This window comes from Ovis canadensis, chromosome 2, assembly GCF_042477335.2.
Source record: "Ovis canadensis isolate MfBH-ARS-UI-01 breed Bighorn chromosome 2, ARS-UI_OviCan_v2, whole genome shotgun sequence".
Taxonomy (NCBI): Eukaryota; Metazoa; Chordata; class Mammalia; order Artiodactyla; family Bovidae; genus Ovis; species Ovis canadensis.
In genome coordinates, this window is record NC_091246.1 from 69,241,471 (window position 1) to 69,268,729 (window position 27,259).

The 27,259-nt window shown below is 42.7% G+C and overlaps 1 protein-coding gene across 3 annotated transcripts in view; it reads left to right on the forward strand.

Annotated features, from left to right (window-relative positions):
• DOCK8 (dedicator of cytokinesis 8) overlaps positions 1-27,259 on the forward strand; it is a 239,502-nt gene that overhangs the window by 204,439 nt on the left and 7,804 nt on the right. For all 3 annotated transcript variants that reach the window (XM_069576387.1, XM_069576389.1, XM_069576388.1), the window contains 12 exons: positions 1,441-1,575; positions 2,548-2,700; positions 3,750-3,908; positions 4,601-4,701; positions 5,457-5,649; positions 10,190-10,333; positions 11,750-11,881; positions 12,349-12,483; positions 14,116-14,205; positions 17,160-17,396; positions 19,842-19,985; positions 21,219-21,325. In XM_069576387.1, the coding sequence (XP_069432488.1) occupies positions 1,441-1,575; positions 2,548-2,700; positions 3,750-3,908; positions 4,601-4,701; positions 5,457-5,649; positions 10,190-10,333; positions 11,750-11,881; positions 12,349-12,483; positions 14,116-14,205; positions 17,160-17,396; positions 19,842-19,985; positions 21,219-21,325 (1,730 nt within the window). The remainder of the gene's footprint in view (positions 1-1,440; positions 1,576-2,547; positions 2,701-3,749; positions 3,909-4,600; positions 4,702-5,456; positions 5,650-10,189; positions 10,334-11,749; positions 11,882-12,348; positions 12,484-14,115; positions 14,206-17,159; positions 17,397-19,841; positions 19,986-21,218; positions 21,326-27,259) is intronic.

A 27,259-nucleotide genomic window follows, 5' to 3' on the forward strand; every position in this document is an offset into this window, starting at 1 on the left:
GACTGTGCAGTCCTTGGAATTCTCCAGGCCAGAATACTGGAATGGATAGCCTTTTCTTTCTCCAGGGGATCTTCCTGACCCAGGGATCAAACTCAGGTCTCCCTCATCGTAGGTGGATTCTTTACCAGCTGAGCCACAAGGGAAGCCAGATAAAGGAAGTGAAAGTGAAAGACTATTTACAGTAGTGAAAACTATTTACGATAGCATCCACCGTAGAAATTCCAGAAATACTCAAACAGAACATTCTTCTGGATTCATTGACTTGATGTTCACTTGGAAAGAGTTAGGTGCTTGACAGACTGACCCTCATAGTTAAATCTACTTGAGCGTATGCAAAGATTATAATGTCAGTGGTGGGCTTATAATTCAGTACCTATAATAGTTGTGGTAGGTAGGCTTTTGTGGGGTTTTTTTTGCTAGGTCAACCCCATTTGAATTATGGTTGATATCTGTATGGGAGCTAAGATTATGACTGGACGAAGTGAAAAGAGTGCAAAGTGTGATTAATGATGTCTGTTTTGGACACAAATTAATGAAAAAAAAAAAATCTGTACCACGAATTTGCCAACCCTGCTGTAGAAAAGTATTCTATCACTGTGAACTTTACAGTAATGCAGTTCACCATACTAATTTCATCTTCTAAGTGAATGTTTCCAGAAATTCTCAAGACATCTAGGTGATAACGTTTTTAGTTAACCTCAGAAATGAGTCCTAACGTTTCCAATGAAAAATCATTTATTAGAATGGATCCAGTATTGTTTCTAGGGCTAGAAAAGGAAATATGGTCAAAATACAGTTGAACCTTAGTAATCCAACTTTTGTCTCTTAAAATGTAATTATTGTATAAAAATAAAGACAAAAAGTATATGGTATCTTTGATAAATACTTGGTATCAAATACTTGGCATCACATTGATTATATCTTTATACAATACTGCTTTGAGTGCTATCGTCTTAACATCCGTGCTCAAAATGTACTTGCAGTTTTCAAAGGCAGTTGAAAATTGTTACTGACATTGGTGGTATTAGTCCTGCTGCAGGTGATACATAAGCTTCTATTTATAAATGATCACTGCCACAAGCAGCCCCTGGGAGGCTCACAAGGAAAGCTGTGCCTTGTATACAAGGAAAAAGACCTTTCCAAAAGCTTACCCAGGATGAGGGGGAGGTGTGCTTTATAGCTTGGGTTAGTGGCCCAGAATAAGGCATAAATCCCAAATCAGTTGGGAGTTTTGGAATAAAGTCATGTGGAAATAGGGCTTCAGCACTCCTGGTGATGGACTATGTGCAGGGTACTTTCTCAAACCCTTAAGATCCTAGACCAAGAGATGGAATGTCAGCGTCACTGTGCTGATTGCCAAAAGTATCTACTTCTGTCTTCCCCTCTCAGTTCACGGGCATAGCACAGGGATACATTGATGCTGTTCTTCTCTTCCCCCAGGCTAGCTCGGCTCTGGACTGCAAAGACAGCCTTCTGGGAGGCGTACTAAGGGTCCTTGTGAATTCTCTGAGCTGTGATCAGAGCACCACATACCTAACTCACTGCTTTGCAACACTCCGTGCTCTCATTGCCAAGGTAAACATGGGATGCTTGTTCTCTTACTCTTAATTAAGGGTTAAGATTCTCATCAGTTTAGCTTCACATTTCTTGCTTCAGGTGCCCGAAAACGCGCAGACCACCACTGTGTTAAGTGACACTGAGGTAAAAGTCTTAAGTCTCATTAGGAAGGAAGCAGATACACTGATTCTGTGAGGCTCACCAGTGCCTCTCACATTAGAAATGTGGGCCCACTCACTGGAGACATGAGAGTGGAAATCAATTGAGCAGATTTGCTTTTCACCCTTTTTTTTTAAATTATTATCTGAATGAGATTCAGTTCCTCTGCATGACTCCCATTAGTGAGTCTTACAAAATGTCATATCATAAAATGCCAGAAAGTTTAAAAATAAATTTCTCATAGCCTGAAGAATATAGATTTTCCGAAAGTAAAATGGTGTATTGCAGATCTCTGTGCTCCACCCCGCAGCCCCCTCCACTTTATTGAAAATCTTGGTTGTTGACCTCTACATGGTATCTTTTACATTTAGAAAGTGGACTCCTGGTGCTTCCCTGGTGGTCCAGTGGTTAAGACTCTGCATTTTCAGTATTTCGATCCCTGGTTGGGAAACTAAGATCCCACAAGCCATGAGACACAGCTGAAATAAAGTGGACTCTCTCTTCTCTCACCTGTCGGGATCATTTGCTCTTAGTCACCAATAATTTCCAGGGAAACATGGGATAATTCCTTCAGAGCAGTGACTTCACCTGGCTAACCATGCAGATAATTATGTAGCCTTGATCTTAGTAAGCAGCTCCTAATGAGATCAAGTCAACTCCATTGCCTCAGTTCATCTTCTGACTCAAGTAACTCATTATCTTTATGGAGCAGTGCATTAACTCTTCTGGGCTTTGCTTGTCCAAGCAGACATTTAATATCTCAACAGGCATCTGGTCCAGAAAGGGTATGAATGTGCCAAGTGATGTCTAATGCCGCTGCGTCTCTCCTAGTTTGGCGACTTGTTGTTTGAGGAGGAAGTGGAGCAGTGTGCAGACCTGTGTCAGCGAGTGCTGCACCACTGCAGCAGCGGCATGGACATCACCCGCAGCCAAGCCTGCGCCACTCTCTACCTCCTCATGAGGTTCAGCTTTGGAGCCACCAGCGTAAGTGCTCAAGGGGACCGTGAATCAAGAGTCAGTGCAAAGTACTATGGAGGAAAAGTGTGCACTGTTGCAGTTGACTTCTACCCTGTGTGAAGGGAACAATTGCACATGTAGATGGATAGCAGCCTTTTTCTGAATTTCCATCTAGAAGTAAAGTATTAAGACTGATGAATGCAGTGTTTTCCATCAGTGTGTTTCCATAAGAAGTGAATGGCTATGTGTAGATTCAAGGTTGTCATCTGTGGGTGAAAAATACAACAGAATTAGGACTTTGGAAGAGCTTCTCTTGTTTCCACATTCTGATTGACTGGTGCCAGAATGACCTGTGGAAGAGGATTTGAAATGATCACTCTCATGTATGGCTGAGTGTTCAGTGAAGCTTAGTAGCCTTTGGAATTCAGCCTTATTACAGCGCAGTCTTAGCTGATCTAGATTTTGGTGTGCTCTTTTGCAGTTTACATTTGTGCTCATGTTAATGAGCATGTTCAGCTGATATTCAAAGATAATTTGGTCCATGGAAGAAAGGCAGGGTCTGCAGAATGTATTAGGTGTAGCTATTGAAAAGCCTTCAGGACATTTGTCAGGGCCCCTTGGAATCACCATATTTTTCCATGGGCCTAGAAGAAAAGGAGAAACAACGTCAATGCCTACCCAGAGTCCAGAAATCTCAGAAATCTTGCCCATGTAGATTCTGCTCCTCTTTGAAGTTTACGTAAAGTTCCAAGAAGAGGAATCTTGGCACAAAAGGAGACATTCTGTGACCCAGCTGTGTAGGAACCTTTCAGCGTTAATGCACAGAGATGGCCCAGTCCTCAATGAAAATTTAAAGGGAGCTGAAAGATGTATGTCAGAGCAATACCCATTTAAACCATTTAAACAACAATATGAATCATGAGGAAAGTATGGCTCACGTTTCTTTGGGAAAAAAAGAAATGATTGATCTTGGGTAAAGGAAACACTAGAGAGTTATTGTTGTCTGGCTCTGCCTCCTCCAATTATCTACTAGCTGACTGCTTCTTGTTTGTTCCACCATTTTTCCCCTGACTCAGAACTTTGCAAGAGTAAAGATGCAAGTAACCATGTCTCTGGCATCTTTGGTGGGAAAAGCACAAGACTTTAACGAGGAGTACCTGAGAAGATCCTTGAGGACAATTTTGGCCTACGCAGAAGAGGACACAGCCATGCAGACCACTCCTTTTCCCATGCAGGTAGACCGAAGAGCATGCTTTGTCTCATACGTGGGCCTGGGATCAGCCAGTTTTAAACCTCTGTGGGTGTGTCCGACTCTTTGCGACCCCGTGGACTGTAGCCCACCAGGCTCCTCCGTCCATGGGATTCTCCAGACAAGAATACTGGAGTGGGTTGCCATTTCCTTCTCCATATATATATATATACAAACATACATATATATGTGTGTGTATAAGATATATAACATATATATTTTATATAACTTATGAAATATAATTATGTCATATGATACAGATAATTATGCAAAATATTGTCATATGCATTATATGGAACCTAAGCTGAGGTCCTAAGCTACCTCCTAGTTGTTATAAAAAGCCCTGATGTCCAGAGTACAGTTGCAGGCTTACATGTTACAAAGAACTGAAACTGATTTAACCAAAAAAGTACTGGAGAGGGAAGATAGTATAAGGATTCAGGACTAATACATGGATGTCAGAGGCCAACTCACACATAGGTCTTGGCAGTGCCTGGGCCTGCAAAGATGAAGGTCAAAGAGGATCCAGTCTAGACTTCCCTCCACCTGTGGTCTCTCCTATCTTAGCAAAGCCTGCTCATGACTGCCCCTTGGACTCTCAGTGCAGTCCTAACTTTCTGTTACTATGGACTACAGTGCTAAGGTTGTTTGGGGTATACACTTTTTTTTTCCTTCCAGGTGGAAGAACTTCTCTGCAATCTGAATAGCATCTTATATGACACAGTGAAAATGAGGGAATTTCAGGAAGATCCTGAGATGCTTATGGATCTCATGTACAGGTGAACTTCTCTGATGAAATGAAAAGTGTGTTGCTTAAAGATCTAGGGTTTGCCACTATGGAGTTTTTATGAATATAATTATCACAGGAAATGTGGCTACACTGATTTGGCTGACAGCCAGAACTGTACTTAGAAATTGGTAGAAAATCATCATTTGGAGGGTGTTGATTCATGTACACGTTTTCAGAAAGTGTTCCCTGATTTAAAGGGAGGTATATATTTTTAACATTATTTTCTACTTACCATAGAATGAGAGAAAAGAACTATCAACTGTTACATGAATTATATCTGAAATTTTTTCCACTTACATTCAGACATGCATGTAAGTTTCATTTAGAAATCATATTTTACTCTGTAGTTTAAATTTTTGCTTTATAATCCTTGTTTTAGGAGAAACTACTTACAAAGACAAAACTGTTCTGACATGATGTCATAAGAATGGTAGTATTTTTGTCTTCTGTTATTATTTTGAGATAAAGGAAAGCAAAGGAAGAAAAATTACTAGTGCTCCATTCAAATATTCATCAGTTTATCAGGTCTTTTCTTCCCCCATAAATCTTTAACTAAATGATAGCATTCTTAGGGTCCTACACACCCTAGACATGAAATAAAAACAGTTGGACTGATACATGTTTGCCTTTTCTCATTTTCTGAACATGCAGGCAAAACTCTCAAGGGAAAAAAAGTGTCCATACCCAATAGAAAAACAATATCACTAACCAGTTGTCTTTGAAACTTTCTAAACCCATCTTCAGAATTGCCAAGAGTTACCAGGCATCTCCTGATCTGCGTCTGACCTGGCTCCAGAACATGGCAGAGAAACACACCAAGAGGAAGTGCTACACGGAGGCCGCCATGTGCCTGGTACACGCGGCTGCTTTGGTGGCTGAATATCTGAGCATGTTGGAGGACCACAGCTACCTGCCCGTGGGCAGCGTCAGCTTTCAGGTGGGGGCAAGTCCACCTTTTCCTTTGGTGCAGTGGCTCTCCTCTGGGGGCATTTGCCAATCTCTGGAAATATTTTTGGTTGTTACAGCTGAGGGTGGGAGGGTGGGTACTAGTGGCATTTAATAGGTATAAAGCCAGGGATGCTGCTAAACACCCTACAATGCATAGGACAGCTCCCACCACAAAAAAGTTAACTGGCCCCCAAATATCAATATTGCCAAGGCTGAGAAGACCTGCTTTAGTGTATTATATTTGCCTCTTCTAATAGCTTCACTGTCTTGTGGGTTTTTTTAAATTATTATTTACAGTGAATATAGATTTGATAGGCATTTTGACATTCCTAAATACTTTCACATCCATGATTTCATTTGACCTTCTCTGTAAACCAGTGAAACAGACAAATAGAGCAGATATTATTACTCCTGCTGCACAGATAAATTGAGAGAGCAACTTTTCTAAGGTCATTTAAACTCTTTCTCAGAGACTTATAACTGGCACAGTATACTGACAAATGTGAAAGTATTTTTTCCAAATATTGGAGAAATTATTCCCCTCCGGGCCCATTCCTTTGATTACACTCCCCAACTCTTTAACATCTTCCTCTCTAAAATTGAGAAAGAACCAAACAACCTGGGAAGGAAAAAAGGGCTGAATCAATACTGTCTTAGGGTAAGCTGAATATTACCCATAGTTAGCAATGGGAAGTTGTCTGCTAGGTCTGAAAGTTGATTCAGGTTGCAATGTCAGTGGTCACTTGGACTGTTTTTGCTGAGTACTTCAAACAGTCTTTAGAGGAAACGAAAATTTTATGGGTACTTTTAGAGGCCTAATCCGTAGAAATGACCATCCCTGAAACCTGTAACAGTATAGTACAGAAAGAGAGCCCTTTTCAAGGCAGACTCACAAAGCTGTTTGCTTTACAAGTGTTTGGGTTATTCCTGTTTGAATTTACAGGACTGATTTTATAAAAGGCTTTATTCTCATTGTTGCTCTTCAACACAGTTTTGTGATGCTGTGTGAACCAGAAAGAGGAGATAATTAAAAGTAGCTTTCCCAGGCTTAGAAAGTAAGACGCAAAAACTGCTGTTGGCAGAGCCAGGAGTTTCTGATTTCCTGAATACTGTTCACCAGGCAATCTGGGTATTGCCTCATATTATTAATTCCTCCTTTCTTATGATCTTCAATACTAATAATATTTGTCATTTCATTCTCAGCAAATAAATTTTTTTCTCAATTCAGAAGTGTTCATTATAAAAAGCCAAAAATTTAATTCTTACCCAAAAAGCATAAAAATATCACACCTGATTTTGAATCATATAATAGTGAAGAAAGGTATAAAAGCCAATTTTAGATATATTTTTTTTGCCAAATTTATTTTGACCATTTGATATTAGCAAGGAAAAATATAAATATTACTCTTTCAGTTCCCAGAAATCTTTGGGCTTACCACTTAATATGGAATTATATCATCCTTTTGTCTTGTTTCATTAACTAAACTATTACTTATAAACTTTAATGCCTTTTCCCCATTTACTGTATTTTATTTTATATTTATCACTTAAATATTAATGGCATTTAATTATTGTTTCATGTTTAGTAAGCCTTGCAATTCTTATTTCACCTAGAATTCTGTTGCTTATAGTAAGTCATATCAAGGTGAGTAGAACAGTTATTCTAGAAACAACAGAAAAACTCCTTGTTGTCCCTATGTGGGGGCATATAGCTCTATTTTTTCATAGATCTTTATGCACTTATCCATTCTTTTAGGTGATATTTATTGAGCATTTATTTTGTCCTCACAAACTTTACAGTAATTCCAGCCAGAGAGTGACATCATATAGCTAATTCTTCCAATTCTTATTCAATTACAATGATAACTGCTGTAATAAAGAGGTACAAGAAAGTGTGAGTATTTGTCACGTGACCCAGCTTGGGGGCCATGGAATGTTCAGAAAGACAAGGAAGGGGAAGGGGAAGCAGAAGGAACTGTGAAGAATGAGGTCTTCAACACACAGAACATGGTGAGAAGAGAAGCCAAATTACCCTGATGCTTATGAACCAAGTCTCCTTTCTCTCGAATGAGACATAGCAAATCTTTTAGGAAATGTGTGCTTGCACATGGCAGAAAACCTAACCCAGACTGACCTAAGGTAGAAATGGAACTTATCAGCTTACATGAAAGAGATGAGTCTGGAGTAGCACCTGCCAAACTGGACCTAGGGGCCCAAACAGTGTCATCAGACCTCAGTGTCATCATCACTTCCAGTCTCTGCTTTCTGTTATGTCAGCTCAGCTTCTTTCTTCACTGGCTTCCCACACTCATTGAGACATATTTGTTCACATGTGCCTAGGTTCAAGTCCAGGAGAGTAGAGAAATGCCTTATTTCCAGAAGCTGCATTGACCATCCCAGTGCATCTGTTGGTTCTGACCAGGTCATGTGCTCATCTCTGAACCAATCATAGTGGCCAGAGACATGGAATGCTATGATTGGCTGGATGAGAGTTGAGGTCCACACCTGGAGTTATGGATGGTTTCCCAGGAGGCTTTACTTTATAGAAGGATGAAGGAATTTGGGGCAGCATTAACAACAGATGTCCAGTGTTGGTTTCTTAAATGCTGTGTGCTTTAGTTTTCAACCTTGTTCTGCTCCAATAAAATTGAAATTTTGGAAAGGAATTATAAACTGGAGATAAATAAATCTGTGCAAGGAAAATAACCCTGAGGCCACTGAATTCCAAGGAGCTGAGATCGTTGAATCTGTGCCCCAGAGTGCAGTATTTATTCCACAAATGTAGATATGTCTACATTCTTAGATACTGATGTTACTTTTACCTCCCTGATTCTGAAGCCAAAAAAGTCTGCCCAGAATCTTTTCCCTGTGACTACAGCTAATAAGACTGCTGCTGCTGCTGCTAAGTCACTTCAGTCGTGTCTGACTCTGTGTGACCCCATAGACAGTAGTCCACCAGGCTCCCCTGTCCCTGGGATTCTCCAGGCAAGAACACTGGAGTGGACTGCCGTTTCCTTCTCCAGTGCATGAAAGTGAAAAGTGAAACAAGTCGCTCAGTCGTGTCCGACTCTTCGCGACCCCATGGACTGCAGCCCACCAGGCTCCTCTGTCCATGGGATTTTCCAGGCAAGAGTACTGGAGTGGGGTGCCATTTCCTTCTCTGGCTAATAAGACTGCGTAACTGCAAATATACTCCTCTACGTGTGGACAATTGCATCTAATACTAATAGGATTCGTTTCTTGGGTCATTAGATTTTTTCAACGAGATCTCTTGGACCTTCTGTTATTTCTAGTTCAGAAACATCATAGTAGAAAGACCAGGTTTGAAAAAAGACTGGTCACAAAAAGTTCTGAGAGTCTCCTGTATTCCCAAAACTACCTTATAAGAAGATACAGGACTGGAACAACTCTATCTGCCTTGACGCTCAGGATGAGTCACTCGATCATGCTAGCCAGGCCAACAAGAGGCAGACAGATTTTACTTCAGTAGCCAACCCTGGTCAATTGATAGTGGTTGATTGGAGTACCATACTGAGAGGAATTTTGAAAAAAGCTTCAGGAAAAAGAGTACTATAGTTAATCAGTTCTGTCTGCTATGAGTCTAGACGTATGAGGAAATAGCATGTGTGCTACCTGTTTGCCAGCCCTAAGCTACAAAGGTTTCCAGTTTTTTTTAATGTTCCATGTGCATTTTTTCTATATCCATGAGACAGATTGAAGAAAATGATTCTTGGCCTGTCAAAAGTATGAGAGTCCCTGCCAGAGCCAGAACTGAGGTGAGGTGAGCAAGGCATGTCAAGTGCAGAATTTAAGGAAGCACTCACTCTCGGGGTCCAGCAGGTTCCAGGTCATATCTTACAGAATCCTGAGAGTGTTTCCTAAATGTTATGACCTGGGGTTTTCACCTTGCTCACCCTAGCCCTGGACCTGATCACTGCATTCTCTGTGAGAGACTTTCAGCTTTATGGTTTATGTAAAAAGAAAAGTGTGCAGAAAGGAACAAAATGTTTGAGGGGAGAGGAAAAAAAACCAGTAACTGCTGCATTGTCATAAAGATTCCCATAAAGAAGGCCTTCTCATTTGCGGTTGTCCTGTGATAGTATGACTGTTCACCTACAAGCCAAGTCAGTAGTAGCGAGTACTTTAGAGTTTCACTCAGCTGGTGAAACAAGGAGTCTAATTAACTTTTTAAAAAGTTAATTTTAAAAACCACAATTCCTGCTGAATGTCCCTTAGGGTCCTTTCTCTAAAGCAACTCAGCTGTTGTTACGTTGAGGTAAGTGTCCTTTCTGTATCTGCCAATGGTTAAAAAGAAAAGAAAATCTTGAGTTTTGAAGGCCAGTGGTTCTGTGTGTTCTTTCAAAATGAGTGGCAGCCAGAGGCTGTTCTAGATGGAATTACAGACCTTTTACAGTCATACAAGGTGAGGCTGTTGGAGTGATGGCTTCCTCATCCCTACCATGGACTCCTGTGGTGCCTTGTTAGTCGGGTTCCCCAATTCTCCGGGCTCATACTGTGTTCTCTTACAGAATATTTCTTCCAACGTGCTGGAGGAGTCTGCCGTCTCTGATGACACCCTGTCGCCTGATGAGGATGGGGTGTGCTCCGGCCGGTACTTCACGGAGAGTGGCCTCGTGGGCCTACTGGAGCAGGCGGCCGAGCTCTTCAGCACGGTCAGTACACACCACCCTCTGGGTCGCCACAGGCAGCCTGAACGTCAGTGCTGGTGCCCCGTGTGTGGGTTTTAGTGCCCAGCCAGTCAGTTCCACTTCATGATGACACCACGCGCAGGATGCACAGGGCACGGGAGGGGCCGGAGGACTTTGATGTATGTAAATTGGCTCAGCTCTCAAGGAGGTGAGAAAGCCTTTCATCACTGCAATATTCTGGCTTTCACTACATGCTCATTAGCTGGGCAGCAGTTTCACAGTATTATTTCCATTTAATAGAGGTGGAAACTAAGCCACAGCAAGGTGAAACGGCTTGCCCAGGCTTACACCGTAAATCACAAGGCATGTTCTCATTCTCTCATTTATTCTCCTTGAGAGAACTCCTAGGGTGGAGCCTCTGGGAGAAGAGAAAAATAATAGGCAGACCTTTCCTGACAGCTGCGTAATCCTCAGGATTGTCACAGACCACAGACAGTGCAGAGGAATGTAGGAGTAGAAACCGCAGACACTCCCCTCCCTCACTAACCTAATCTGGGTCTGTTGATGATGTTCAGTCGTGTCCAGCTCTTTTGAGACCCCATGGACTGTAGCCCTCCAGGCTCTGCTGTCCATGGGATTTCCCAGGCAAGAATATTGGAGTGGATTGCCATTTCCTCTTCCAAGGGATCTTCCTGACCCAGGGATTGAACCTATGTCTCCTGCACTGAAGATTATTCTTCACCACTGAGCCACCTGGGAAGCCCAGTCTGGGTCTAAATACTCCAAATTAAAGGGAAAAAAAGTATAAGTTAAGTTACTGAGTTTCAGGTCAGGAAAGAAAGTCTGTTGTTCATTTTCATAATTTCCCTACTCCCTCAAATTTTAACCCAAGTAAATATTTAATACTTCACTCAATTTAGCTGATCCAATTTGTTTTCGTCCTAATATTTTTCATTCTTCTCTGCTTTTCATTTCCATGTTTCCACCCTACAACCGATGTGAATTGTCATTTTAATTATCTTCTGTTTCTCAGCTTTCCCTTTCAGAATCCAGATAACATCTAGGATACTTTGTTTTTCCTGAAATTCAAGAAAACCAGCTAGTTAGACTTCTAAGTATTTTCAGGCATTCAGTGAACATCTGCCTATATGAGGACCCCCATCTGACTATATGATGCCCAAGATTGTCTTCCTGAATTGTTCTTAGTCCCTGCTGCCAGTCTCCTGTCCTATTTTTTTCCCAAGAAACTGCTTTTTCCAACTTAACATTATCAGATAGGACCACTGAGCATGTGTCTAGTTCAGTTTGAATCCTACAACCATCCCAAAGATCTCAGAGTTTATTCCTGCACTGTAAGATATTGTGATGCCGATATTAAATCCATTCCCTAAGTGCCCAGTGGATTAAATTCTCTTTGATTTTTTTCCTCCTCTTTCCAAGGGAGGACTGTACGAGACGGTTAATGAAGTCTACAAGCTGGTCATCCCCATCCTGGAAGCTCATCGAGACTTCCGGAAGCTGACCTCCACCCATGAAAAGCTGCAGAAGGCCTTTGACAGCATCATTAGCAAGGTAGCTGAGGGTCCCGACTAACAAGTCCAATGATCTGATAGCAGGCGACTCAGTCTCAGAGATGCTTGGCCCTTCTTCCTCCCCAGGGAGTGACTGACCTTATGGACATCAGTACTATAGCTCTCTCCTATCAAATGGAAAAGGGCTGGAAATAGAGGACTGTAATTCAAACTGTGAAGGAAGGCAGTTGAATTACTTTGCAACCAGGAATGTGAAAATCTCTTAAATTCACTTAAAAGAAATCCTAGAAATCTTTCGTGGGTTTGTTTGTTTGGTTTTTTTTTTTTGCTATTATTTCCCAAATTTGTTCTATAAACATCAATTTTTTTAAAGGTGTGAATTGTTTGTATTTGCCATAGGAATAAAATGCCTTGTAACCCAACAATAAAAGACTCCTGCCCTTTGCAACCCAATGGATCCTCATGAATTACAAAACTAAGGAGAGGTTTTCTTATTTTGTCCATCAGGGTCATAAGAGGATGTTTGGAACCTACTTCCGAGTTGGCTTTTATGGATCCAAATTTGGGGATCTGGATGAGAAGGAATTCGTTTACAAAGAGCCTGCAATTACCAAGCTTCCTGAGATCTCTCACAGACTAGAGGTAAGACAAGTGATTCTGGGTGATTAACATTGTATACTTTACAAAAAGCAAGTTGTAATGGGTCATTAAAACAAAACTAAGAGTCATTCATTCATCATTGATCCATATATAAAGTTTCCCACATTGCCTGTATAAAAGCAAGATATTAGGTTAAATCATGAGATAAAGCAAGGTAAGGATGCCTGTGTGCATGCTAACTCTTCAATCACGTCTGACTCTTTGCAACTCCTTGGACTGTAGCCCACCAGGCTCCTCTGTCCGTGGGATTCTCCAGGCGAGAATACTGGGGTGGATAGCCTCCTCCAGTAGATCTTCCTGACCCAGGGATCCAACTCGAGTCTCTTACGTCTCGTGCACTGGGAGGCAGGTCCTTTACCACTAGTGGCACCTGGGAAGCCCCATACTCTTCAAAGTTTGTAAATTTATATGGTGAATATTTTCAAGAATATCCAAATCAATGTCATGTGCTTTCTTATAAGCCTTTCCAAATTTCAGTAATAGTTTCTTAGCTTGGAGTTTATCATCTTGACTTTAAAGTCATCTGGCAAAATTATCAAATTTCCCCTAGAAAATTCTGTGGTCATCTTTTTGGTGTTACCAGGCAACATTCCAACTTATGATTTGGAGATGCTCGACTGTAGGCCTATTGTGTCCTGGGCACAGTGAACTTTTCCTCTTGATCCAAGGAGCACCCCTCTCTGGATAATCAGAATCAGCACCTAATCCCATGTTCTGGCAGCCACAATCCAACCTGCTGTTTACATTTGATCCAGAATGTAGCAGAAGAGAGCAGCATGTTCTTGGAGGAAAAGCTGGAGAAAGGGAGAAACAGCCTAGAGAAAAGTGAGAAAGAAATAAACAGACATGGAAAGGGGCCCGGCACTAAGAATTTAGGAGGAAAGTCATGGGGTGCCCCCTAAGCAAAATCATCTCAAGTGGAATAACTGGGTCCCCTGAAATGCTGATGACAATTAACTGGAAATTCACTTTTTGCTTTCTTGCTATTGCTTTGAATTTATGTCCTTTCATGACTGTCAAACTTAAAACACTTTTGTTGTCAAATTGCTCCGTATATCGATACTATCCACCCATGCCAAAAGAGACAAGAGACTTTAATCCTTACTTGACCCAACGAAGCCATGGTTCAAAGTGAATGGATGACTTGCGCAGTTTTCAGCTCATGAGAGGAACTAGCAGTTGACCCCAGGCCACTTGGTTTCCTAATATGTTTCCCCAATTTAGAACTGGAAGCATATATTTTATCTTCCTTTGCACCGTGGGTTGTCACACTATGGGAAGCCTCGTGACCTCCAAGTTCCTAGGGTACAAAAGGCGAGAAGTAAATAGTTCTATGCCCTGGAGCATCTTCTGGAAATAGATGATGCTGTTGAATTAGATGTCAAGCATACATTTTATATGGAAGTATAGATCAGTTTGCAAATGCTGGACTTCCTTTTATTTTTATTTTTGTCTCAGGAAATGCTGAACTTGCCTCATTAGCTCAGAGGGACATTAAATAATTCAGAGAGCACATTCTACCATACACTTGTTCCGAACTTATTCCGCTTCTAGAGACACAGAGTTGCAGCATGTTAAAGTAACCTTTATAATCTGTTGGTTTCTCTTGCCTAGGCATTTTATAGTCAGTGTTTTGGTACAGAATTTGTGGAAGTGATAAAAGACTCTGCTCCTGTGGACAAAACCAAGCTGGACCCTAACAAGGTATGGGAATATTGCAAAAAATAGCCATCTGGCTCTGATTCCCTTTGTTCTACCCCCAAAACATAAAATGACCTCCTCTGTCTGGACTCCACGTCATTTCAATGCAACCAAATTTTTTGTTGTTGTTTACGGTTTAACGGTTAAGTCTTAAACCATACTCGATGGCAGGGATCGTAATAGGAGCCACCATTTATTAAAGACCAGCTGTATGCCTGACACTGTATTAGACCCTTTTCATACACTGTTGCATTTCATCCTCCTACAGCTCCTTGATGTAAATATTGTTATTCCCATTTTACAGATGAGAAAAGTAAGATCTAGAATAGGTAAGAAACTTCCAAGATCATGCAAATGTCAAAGCCAGTATTCAGACTTGGGGTCTGTGATCCTCAAACTTGCACTTCTAATCACTTCTTTACAGCCCTTCTATTAAAACTTTGAATCCTCAATTTAAAGTATGTTGAAAAGATACAAACTTCTCACTGACAGCATTTGGTGGAGGCATTCTTTTCAGCCAAATACAGGGTTGCTGTTGGAGGAATGATGAAAAGGGCTTGGACTTCAGTTTCCTCACTTTTCATGTGAGGGTGTATTCTGTCTCACTCCCAGCTGGGTGTACCACAATGCAATTCTGATGCTCAGCATGCAGAGTTAGTGTCAGACTCTGCCAGCTACGGCTCAGTCCTGCAGGAGCTTGCCCTCACTTTAGATGCCAACCTCAAGTGGGACCCCAAGAAGCCTGCATTTCTGACCAGACAAATGCAAATATGTGGATTCCCTTGGCACTTTTCAGGAGATAATCCACTTGAATGACTCGCAGAACTCAGAAAAGGACTATACTGATGCTTATAGTTTTGTGCTAAAGCTTGCACAAAGGGCTAGTTCTATCCTAGAGCTTCTATGCCTTCTCCTTGTGGAATCCAGGCCTGGTGCCCTCCTGACATATCAATGCGTTCACCAACCGAGAAGCTCCACTGAGCCTTGTTGTCCAGGGTTTTTATTGAGATCCCATTACATAGGCATGTTTGATTAAAACAGCAACTACATTGCTGAACTCAGTCGCCAACCTGCTCCTTCCCCAGCACTCAGGCTGGCCCAGAGTCCCAGTTGTCTAATCTGAGATTATTCTTATTGATGACCAGCCATCATTCTGAAGCTATCTAGGGACCCATCATGAGTTACTTCATGAGAATAACAGTGACTATCACTGAGGAAATTCCAAGAGGTTTTGAAGCTCTGTGCTAGGAAAGAAAGACAAAGACCAGCTAAGGACAAAGACAGGGTGATAACTGCCTGCTCAGCCCAGATATGTATGTGAGAGAGATTTCTGAGCTGTTGGACATAATGCAAGTTCAAGGTATTTTTAAGGCCTGGGGAACAGAGGAGCAGTTGCCATCCAGCAGGCTTATAAAGTGAGGAGTCTAACCTTCTCTCCGTTCTGCCCTCCAAGATATTATGAAGAGGATGCCAGTAGGAAGAAAGTGTCCAAATATAAGAGTTTGTTTTTCTACATATTTCAAAGGACTTAGTTCAGATACATTCCCTAATCTAAGCTTGAAGCAATAACTGTGGTGAGTAGAAGTGCTTCACGCAGAAGTGTTTGAGGTCTTTGAAAGACAAGATTGGCTGTTTGCCCATGGTGAGCTATGCACAGCACATGCCATGTAGAGTTATTAGTGACTTATCTGACTTAGAGTGCTGTTTCCCCCTCTGTTAAGATGCCCAAAGTAAGCTGTGAGACTTTTAAATGAGAATCTGTACCCAGGATTATAACCAGATTTCATTCACACTAAATAGTGATTTATGTGTATTTATTAATAGTCAGTGACCTTATCTGTCCATTTCAGTGGATGAGTGTTGCAGAGTTGGTGGTCATTATCATTTTTTTTTAAGGCCTTCTTTCTCAATAAGTGCTCTTCTTCATAGTGTGTTGGTATGGGTGCATGTGTATGTACATACATTTTAAGATTAAATATATGCTGTTAAACTCCCTTTTTTTGTGTGTGTCTCTATGAATTTTAAATCAAGAGATAAGTTCCATCACCCCAAAATATTTATTTTCCCATGCCTCTTTGTGGTCATCCCGTCCCTCTGTTTTTAGCCCCTGAAAGTCATTAATCTATATTCTGTCTTTGTCATTTTGTTTTTTCCAGAATGCCTTATAAATAGAATCATACAATAAATAAATGGGATTATACAGCCTTTTGAGTTTGACTTCTTTCACTTAGCACAATGCATTTGTGATTCACTTATATTGTAATGGTTCATTCCATTTTTCTACTGAGTTGTATTCTGTTGTATGGATGTACCAGGTTTGTTTATCCATTCCCCACTTGAGGGACACTTGGGTTGTTCCTAGTTTTTGTCTATTATGTATAGTGCTGCTATAGACATTTGAGTCCAGGGTTTAATATAAACACAAGTTTTCATTTCTGTTGGCACACACACCAAAGTGGGGTTGCTGGGTCATATGATGAATATAATTCAACAGTATGAGAAACTGCCAATCTGTTTCATAAGGTGGCTGTACCATTGTACATTCACACCATCAGTGTATGAAAGCTCCAGCAGCTCCCTATCCTTGTCAGCCCTTGGGATTGTCAGTTTTCTTTAGTTTGGCCATTCTAATAAGCATGATTGTTCTGAAAAGCCAAGTTTTGCTTCTTCTGAATAGCAGTTTGCAAATTCTCACACCAAGTTTCAGTTGGGTCATGAGCTCTGCTAGGAGGGGCAGCTTGTGGACCTGACTTCACCCTCCCTTCACCTTCTCCCAGTCCTGTCTCTCACCTCCTCGGGGGTGGAGAGGAAGGATGGCTGACAGCTGATGCATCCCCTAGTTCTCTCAGCTTTGTGAGCACAGAGGGGTGGTACTGCCTCTCTCTGTCCCGCGGCCCCCCCAGTGCGCCCGGGGTGGTTGTGTGCAGACCAGCTCATCCCTTCCCTTTCCCACTCAGGCCTACATACAGATCACTTTCGTGGAGCCCTACTTTGATGAGTATGAGATGAAAGACAGGCTAACCTACTTTGAGAAGAACTTCAACCTACGGAGGTTCATGTACACCACCCCCTTCACCCTGGAGGGCCGGCCTCGGGGCGAGCTGCATGAGCAGTACCGGCGGAACACCATCCTGACCACCCTGCACGCCTTCCCCTACATCAAGACCAGGATCAGCGTCGCTCAGAAGGAGGAGGTAAAGGCACTGGGGGGAACGGGCTTGGATGGTGGCCATGGCTGAGCCAGTGGGCCTGGGTCTCCTCCCAGGATGACACACAGGCTGCCTTCATGCTCCTTCACGGCAGACTCACATAAAAATCTAAAAAGGGGTGCCTTTGAATTATTATTAAGGTGGTTATCCTCTCACTGCCGTGGTGCCAGGGAATCCTGTTTAGGCACCTGCATGCTTTATAGCACACTTGATATTTAAGTATATTCTATTTTAAAGTTATATCTTTAATAGAAATATATGTACATGATTGTAACATTTACTTTGTATTCATATTTTAATGTTAAATTTACATGAAATATAAAATTTTTAAAGATTTTATTTAAATTTTTACATATTTGAAAGCTTCAGGTGATTCCAGCAGCATTCTGTTGTCAGTTATCAGAGACAGGAACAACAAGTGAGTAGCCCCAAGGAGCTGATGTTGGGCTGTAGGAGGGCACCATGCCAGTTAGACAGGTGATCAGCTGTCTTCTAGTCCCAGCATCCCCCTGTGACATTGCACAAGGCACTTATCTTCATCAGTTTCCCTGTCCAAGCGTTGATACAGGAAAGACCTCTCTCTTCTGGTTCCATGTGTAGCAAAAGACCTCAAATTCATGGATCAAGAAAATGTCTCAAGCTACAGAATTGCTGAAAATTAGACATAAGCATTTTCTTTTAGTTTAAAAGACGTACATGTGCATTAATTTGTCATTCATTTTGTGTAGAGTCACTGCCTTGCCTGTGATTTAGGGTTGGCTGATCACAATTCAGCATTGTCTTTCTTGTATAAACCTCACCCATGATGCAATGTCCATGTGTTTGGTTTTGGTTTCTGTAAAGTAGAGTGAGAGCTTAAAGAACCTTGTAAAACAACGTGAGAGCAGAATGCTTCTAGATTTTTATGACTTTTTTTTTTTTTTTTTGCCCCTAGCTTTTGACCGTTGTCTTGAGCACACCTAATAAGACAAGAATCTTTATAGCAACTCAGTTTCACAACTTCTTGCCCAAGCATTAGCTTGGTTTTCATAGAAACAACTCTTCTTTCCACACCCATAGTTCACCAGTTTATGCATTACTGAATTAGATTAGGTCATTAAAATAACAAGTATGACAGGCGTAAGCAAGTTGGTGAACAAACACAAATGAACTGTGGTGAATAACACACCTCCTTGTACAGAAGCACAGGGACTGAGCTTCCTGGAGAATTGCCCAGCAGCTCATGTGTTCAGCAACCGCATCACAGTATGGGTTTCACAGAGGGCAAAGAAAGCCCAGTCTGATGACTTGGCTATGAGAAGGTTCACGTAGAAGGCATCTGCTGTATTTCTTACTCTTTTAGACTTCTGAGCACTAGGACAGGTTGGTACAGCACAGAAGTAAAATCATGGTCTCAGGAAGAGTCCTCACAATTTTTCTTTGCCATTTGTAGTTCCTCCAAGAATGTCAGTATGTTAGTTTGTTGAGGCTAATATAACAAAGTACCACAGATTGGGTGGCTTAGAAACAGAAATTAATTGTCTAATTGTTTCAGTGACCAAAAGTCAAAAATCAAGGCACTGGCAGAGTTGGTTCCTTCTGAAAGACATGAGGGAAGGTTCTGTTCCAGACCTCTTTCCTTAGCTTGCAGATGGCTGCCTTCTCCCTGAGTTTCTTACATCATCTTCCCCCTGTGCATACCCATGTGTCCAGATTTCTTCTTCTTAGATGGACATATAAGGCATGTTGGGTTAGGCCCATCCTAATGACTTTCTTTGAACTTGATTACCCCTGTAAAGACCCTGTCTCAGTTAAAGTCACACTCTGAAGTACTGGGGTCTAGGACTTGAACACCTGGATTTGGAGGGACATGACTCCACCAATAACATTTAGCCCACACTCCAAACCAACAGAACTTAACAACTAGCAGATTGACCCTGAAGAGAATTCTGTTTATCAAGAATTCACCTGCAAGATGATTTAGAGAAAGCACACATGATGCCGAAATCTTGTGTTATGGTGGAGAAGAAATGCTTTCCCAATTTTAAGTCAAGTAACTTGTTCAACAATTGGAAAGGATACCTAACAGTGTATAAGAAACGTGGATTTTGAATGTGGATATTATTGTGGTCAAAATCCTCCCCACTTATGACCAGTGTCATTTTGTGGCATTTACTTCACCTTGCAAATCCTTCTTTGATTGTAAAGTGGAGAGAATAGGAGGTTGTTTAAAGAGGAAAATGATAAATGGATGTAAAGCTTCCAGTATGTAATAAGTACTCAAGAAATGTTAGACTCTTCCTTCCTCTTAACCTGTCAAGATTATTCTAAATTGCTCTGAAAGCCTTCACTGATGCTTCAAACCCAAGTGTTCTCTCTGTCAGCTCCATGCTTGCTCATGGCTTATAAGACCTGACAATGACCTTCCCTACATTTATGTCTCATGTTCAGTTTGTTTTGACACCAATTGAAGTTGCCATTGAAGATATGAAGAAGAAGACTCTGCAGTTAGCAGTTGCCATTAACCAGGAGCCTCCTGATGCCAAGATGCTTCAAATGGTGCTGCAAGGCTCTGTTGGAGCTACTGTCAATCAGGTAAGCAAAACTAGCTAGTGGCAGCTCCTCTGGTTCTCGTTATTTTGATTTTCATTAAATGTCTGCACCCTCCTTCCTTGAAGTCAATGAGAAGTCTGATCAACATGCCAAAGGTGTTCTTAAATTTAGACTGAACACCTGAGGTCTCTTCAGCTTCATGTAACAACCAAAGGTAGGTAAGAAATCCTAGAGCTGAGTGGCCCATGTCTCAGGAGTACCATTTCCTTGGAGAAGATTTCAGCTGGGGCCAGTTCTGGCATATGATCCAGGTGGAGTGCTTAGTCATCTCCACTTTAGGCAGAGTTGTTGCAGGGCTTGAGATGAATCTTAAGAATGCCATAGGAGAGAAGGGAAAGGGGCTAGAACATCCACCTCCTGCATCAGTCAGAGGAATGATCAGTATGTCAGGAGCACTGCAAAGCAGGAGTGACCTGGAACCCTGCTTCTTGGGCCACTTCAAAACGGACTGAATCTTCTCAGATTCATTAGAATTCTAACTCCAGTCTCACCATGGAACTGATCCAGCCTCAGATGGAGGGAGTGCTAACAGTTCTGTCTGTCCAGTGTGCTTCTGTAATTTCAAAACTAAATCTACACACCTTCACACTCAAAGCTCAATGAGTAGCATGACCCTTTCCTCACTCTGTACAGCTGAACTCCCCTGCAAAAATTCTGTGCCCAGAGAATATCAAGGTGACAGAAATGGTATTCATTACATTTCCAAGATCAGAAAATATTAAGAAGCTTTTGCTTTTTGTAAGTCCTAATCTTTTAATGAAAATGGAAGACTTTATAAGCCCTCAACCATGTGGATTACGCATATACTGTGCATATCTCTGACTCAAGCTAGCAATTACACAAAATGGTGCTTGCCACTAGGGCAACTAGACAAATGAATATGAATGGTTGGATCAAGACAATCCCTGTTTTCAGGAAAGCAACTCTAATCATATACCATTTGATGTAGTATGTTACCTTTATATATGAAGGAAAATCTATTATTAGCATTTGATTAAGGAAATACATTTATGCTTTTGAGTGTTCTCCTAAAACTGTAGACTCTTCCTAGGGAATCAATATTTTTCTGAGTTCAAGACCTTCCTTGATTTTTTTGTTTCAGTTTAACTAACTACAGAAGTAAATGTTCAAACTAAGAACTTGCTCCAACATTTTCTCCCAAGTAATTTCACTTTCTTTCCAACATCAGTAATGTTTTTCACTTTTTTCTATCAGGGACCACTGGAAGTAGCCCAAGTATTTTTGGCTGAAATTCCAGCTGACCCAAAACTTTATCGGCATCACAACAAGTTGAGATTATGCTTTAAGGAATTCATAATGCGGTAAGAGGGGAAATGACTGGGAGTTCAGTAGAGCTGTGGTTCTCAAAGTGTGGTTCCCAGGCCAGCAGCTTCTGCATCCCTTGAGAAATTTGCTAGCGAGGCGGATTCTCAGATACCAGTCAGACACACTGAGTAAAAATCTCCAGAGATGGGGCCCAGCAGCCTGTATTTTAACAATGCTCCAGATGATTCGGATGCATGCTCAGTTTGAGAGGCCTCTGCAGAGCAACACTACTTGCACTAGTAACTAACAAACTGTATGGTGCTTTCATGTTTATCATCTCTCATGTGCCCCAGAGTCACATTGCAAATAAAGTAAGTCTTCATTTTACAAAAGAGGAAATGGAGGGTCAGAGATGGGAGATGATTGACTTAAGGTCACACAGCCAGTTAGTAGAAGAGTTGAGTTCACACCAGGTCTTCGGAATCCAAAGAGCCCATACTTCCTTCAGTTTGCTGATATTCCACAGTGCTTTAGAGCCTGAGAGTTTCCTGGCATCGGCAGTCTTTGTAATTTCCCATCATACAATAACTGATTTTTAGAAATGTAAGACACTGCCTCAAACTGAGAGATAGAGTCAAGATTCTGTAAGTGGAAGTTTACAAAGCTGTCATTGCGATGGCAGTTCCCACTGGTAGACAAGCCTCCTCCACTCTTGAATTCTGCGGTAGAGCTGGCTGCCAGAGCATCCTGTTGAGCCTAGATAGGAAGTGAGTCTTGGGGCAGTCTTCCAAGCTGCTGCAGTGCAGACCAGTGCAGAACCTTAGAGCAGCATATAAAGTATAGGAATATCTTTGTTTGGCAGGTGGGGTAAAGGAGGCTAAAAGTTAAAGCTTGCTGAATTCAGTGAAAACTCACCAGAATGCTACTGTCAGGTGAGGTTTTCCTCCTTCACAGGCGTTAGTGAGACGAACGCAAATTTGCTATGTATAAAGGAGACATTCTTTGTCCTACAGTGAATCACAACTACTTAGTAATAGGGGTGTGTGTGTGTGGCTGTGTATATGTGTGTGCGTGCGTCCAAATATGCACACATAAATCACATACAAAATTTATTTTTATTGTTTTATATTTTAATTGCTTCCTGCATTTCCTAGCAATATTGACATTATACCAAAAGTAAGATATTCTTCAGTAAATACTGCATTTTCATAAAACAAAAGCCTAGAAGAATATTGGGGGAATTTTTAAAGATTAATATACTTCCTACATAGTTTCATTTAATATGAGCTATGGGGGGATTCCTCAGCAAACCAGTGGTTAAGGTTCTGTGCTTTCATTGCTGAGGATGCAGGTTCAATCCCTGGTCAGGGAACTAAAATCCCATAAGCCATGCAGTGTAGCCAAAAAAGTAAATAAATAAAAACAGTCGATCTTATTTTAAAAATGAGTTATGGTGAAAGGCTCCTGACGGCGACAGTGACCCGGGCCTCTCTGGGCCTCTGCAAGGACCTGTTTAATGAGCACACACTGGGGCTCAGGTATGGCAGTAGTTGTGGGAATGCAGGAGCTGGGTATGCTTCAGCTCCTGACAAGAGGACTTTTATTTGGCTAAACAGCAAAGCTATGCAGCTTGTGCTAAGAACTGTGGAGAGTGCAAGAAATACAGAGTTACGGAGTTCAGGAGAGAAGAGTCGGTTGCAGGCTGGAGTGACTGGGGAAGGCTTTAGGGGATAACATTACTGACGCCTTGTCTTGAGTATGTAGGTGGTAGGAAGAGGGCAGCGGGAAGATGGAGCCATTACTGGTAAAGGGACCGACAGGAGCACAAGTCGCAGAGGCAGGGGTGTCCTTGGTGCTTCTGGGCTCCTCTGAGCTGGCAAGGGCAGTGCGCTCTGTGGGCACACCAGCACAGGGAGGAGAGCCTGGGGAGACAGTGGTATTGCTAAATAAATAGGTCTTTGAACAGAATATAAATGTAAAAGGAAGCTTGCTAAGAGAAGCGATTTTCCGTTTCTTAGTTAAAATGTCCTTATAAATCTACTGAACAAGCATTTCTAATTAGCTTCCAGCCTGAGGACAAGTGACTACAAAGAGAACCAGAGCTGAGTCAAACCAGTCCCAGGCCAGATACACAAAAGGAGATGAATTTTCTTAGGGATGATCCTCTAGCAAAGTCATGTATTAGACTTTTGATGGTGAAGTTATCTTTCTCCCCAGATGGCCTGCAAAACTGGTTGCTTTCCAAAATCAAATCCACCATTTAAAATGTTGTTCTCCAACCCTTCCAGTGATTCCTATGGGAAACCAAGCTGTAGTCCTTCCCCTGTGCTTGGTGGGCTGCCACCCTGTTCTGGGAAAGCCTCAAGAACATCTGTCGGTGCTTTTCAAACATTTGCTGTGCAAACAGATGACCTGGGAATCTTGTTAAAATGCAGACTCTGATTCAGTGGTTCTGGGGTGGGCCTGAGACTCTGCATTTCTAACAAGCTTCCAGGTGCTGCTAAGGCTGCTGGATGGAACTGAACTTTGAGCAGAGACTGTTAAAAATGTAAAGGTTCCTTGATTGCCCCCATCTCACATTTTCTCCTCCCCTCCCCCTCCCCAAGGGCTCCATCCATCAGGTCCTGCCTGTTGTCACTCAACATTTTTCTCCCCCTTTCCTCCCTTCAAAACAGTGAACATGTCATTACTTTTACACTTTTTAACAACTGTTAAACCAGTTCATTCATTCAGCAAACAGCAAACAGTTATTGAGCCCACACTTTGTACTAGGCACCACACTACCTGTGTGCCAAAGCGAAGTCCTAGTACAAATGAGACAAGGCTATAGGCAATACAGTACCTCTGCTCACTACTTCACTGTCAAAGTCAGAGCAAAGTGACTTTCTTTCCACTTTATTTCACATAGATCAAAAGTAGTGGGTGAGACTGTGGTGAAGGTTGCATGCTGCTGCTGCTGCTGCTGCTGCTGCTGCTGCTGCTGCTGCTAAGTCGCTTCAGTCATGTCCGACTCTATGCAGCCCCAGAGACAGCACCCCACCAGGCTCCTGGGATTCTCCAGGCAAGAACACTGGAGTGGGTTGCCATTTCCTTCTCCAGTGCAGGAAAGTGAAAAGTGAAAGTGAAGTCGCTCAGTCATGTCCGACTCTTAGCGACCCCATGGACTGCAGCCCACCAGGCTCCTCTGCCCATGGGATTTTCCAGGCAAGAGTACTGGAGTGGGGTGCCATTGCCTTCTCTGGAAGGTTGCATAACCATATAAACTATAAATTTACAGTTTAATACATAAATGATGATTAAACTCATCAAACTGTACATTTACAAGGGTGAATTTGATGATCTATAATTTATACCTTCAACACAAGTAGCAGCTGAGGAAACCTTCCTTTCCTCCATGGCTTAATTGCTTCTCAAGGCCAGTCAGCAAGTTGCGGCTCTGCAATGAATAGAGAAACTGTTTGCTCAAGTTGTTTGTACTTGTGTATTTTCTCCCCCAACTCTGCTCTCTGCAGAGGTGACATAGGAGTGGGAAATGTTTGGGCATGAAAGTGTTGCCTTGAGTGAGCGCCAGCTTCTCAGCAGGCTTAGGCCATAGGTATATCAGTAAGCCCAGATTTCCAAGGTAAACATAAATGAGCCTGGAAAAGTGAAAAAGTGTTAGTTGCTCAGTTGTATCTGACCCTCTGAGACTCCACAGACTGTAGCCCACCAGACTCCTCTGTCTATAGAATTCTCCAGGCAAGAATACTGGAGTGAGTAGCCATTGCCCTCTCTAGGGGATCCTCCCAACCCAGGGTTTGAACCCAGATCTCCCACATTGCAGGCAGACCATTTACCGTCTGAGCCACCAGGGAAGCCCGCTATAAGTAAGCCTTCCGATGCTGACTGCTAATAGCCGAAATGTACGCTCCCGGTTATACTGTACCTGGGTCCCACTGCTAGGCGGTGGCCTTTCTGACTCAGCTGTGACAGACTGGCTGGATCGGTAAAGAACCTGGCAGGCTGACCTGCTGCGGCTGATGCTCATCCAGCCAGTCCTGCAGCTCTCCAGATGGTTGCCAAGCTGGGGCCCTGATCCCCCTTCTGATCATCTCCAGGTTTCAGAAGCCAAGATGGAGAGGTACAGCATTCTGCATCCCTCCTTTGCTCCCCAGAGCATGCAGACCATTTAAAACACTGAAATCTGTGCCAGTCTGTATTTTTAATTTTTCTTGTATTTCTTAGCTTAGGCCGCTATAACAAAGTATCCCAGATTGAGTAGCTGAACAACAGACATTTATTTCTCACAGTGGTAGAGGCTGGGAGACCAAGATTAAGGGGCCAGCAGATTCAGTCGAGGTTCTCCCTCTTACTAGCTTAACCGTCTTCTCACTGTATCCTTACATGGTAGAGAGAAGCAGACAGTTTTCTGGTCTCTTTCTGTGAGGGCATTAATCCCATCATATGGGTCCCACCCTTACAGCCTAATTTTAACCTTCATTCCTCCTAAAGACCCTACTTCCAAATCACATCACATGGGGGTCAGGGCTTCAACATGTGGTTTTGGGGGGGCCACAACCCTTCAGTCCATAATATGTACACTTTCTTATTCCTATAAAGACTAAATGATTTTTAAATTTACTTTTATGTTTAAAGAAAAGATAGCAGGACTTGACACCAGTCCCAGATTACCTTTAAGGGATATTGTCTCGGATACATCAATAGAGTCTCACTGCACAAATGGTCATAGAGTGTTAAAAGGACTTATGGTCTGTGAAGAGGAAGGAGAGTGAATTTGTCCAAGTGGCCAAAAAAAAAGCAACTGTGCAGTGTGGGTGATAAAAGAAACAGTTGGTGAAAAGTGATCTGAGTATTTGGTGGGAAGACAAAGCGTTAAACATCATGAGAGGTTGCTCCGGAGCAGGTCTGTAGTGGGGATGTTTGAAGGACTTGTGTCCCTTTTCCAGGGTCACAGAGACCTGTCTCAGTGGGCCTAGGAGGCTTGACAGAAAACTGAGAGCCGAGCCGAGCAGCACACATGTGCACGTGCGCGTGCACACACACACACACGCACGCACGCACGCACGCACGCACGCGCGCACACACACCCCTTTGGGCCCCACCCCCGCCTGGGTTCTGGGATGTTGCAGTAGGTCCTCAGAATCTGCTTCCTGGTATCAGACTCAAGGTTGGACGTATTCCCAAGCCCATAGTCCCAATCTCGCCCCTTAAGAGGAGGAGATAGGGCCACTGTGGCTTACCCAAGGGAGGCAGCCCATCCAAGGGAGGTGGGGGGCTTGGGAATATAGAAAGGTCCAGCCACAGCTGCCCCTTCTGCCCCGGGGTGCGCCCCCTGCCCCCACAGTGCCCTGTACTTTCAGTCACACATGCCTCCCCATCAGTGTGATGCGGGCGTCCAGGAACTGTGTCTTCCGTTGAACCTTTACCTGCCCTTCTCCCTAGGAGAAGCAGGCCACACTGGCTGCCCAGCACTCCCCACTGGCAGCCACCCAGCCAGGTCTTCAAACACCGAGACCGTTCCATCCCCATGAACCCACTGTATAGATGAAAGAAACGAGGTTGAAGGAGACTGTGATGAGCCCAAGGTCACACAGCAGCTAAGTGGCAGAATCAGGAGTTAGACTAGTCTCCCGGTGAGACAGGCTTCTCTTGGGGTCCGGGGTTTGGTAGAGGTCAGGCTGGGAGGGAGGAAATGCTGGAGACAGGGTTGGAGAAAGCCACACGGAGGTGTCCAGCTGAGGTGGCTCTGCCCACAGGACCCTCATATCCTCTGAAGCTCTTCCTGCAAAAAGGCCAGATGTTTTTAGCTGTCTTGCCGCCAAATAATCCTCCCTTCCCTCAGAGGGCCTGGAACATGCATGTCACTGCAGTCATGGGGATCAGGGAGCCGATCTGGTCTTCAGCATCTCCGTCAGACTCTCCCCTCAGTGCAGCAGCTCAGGTGGAACGTGCTCAAGTGTTGCCGGGAAGATGAGAAAAGCAGAACACCA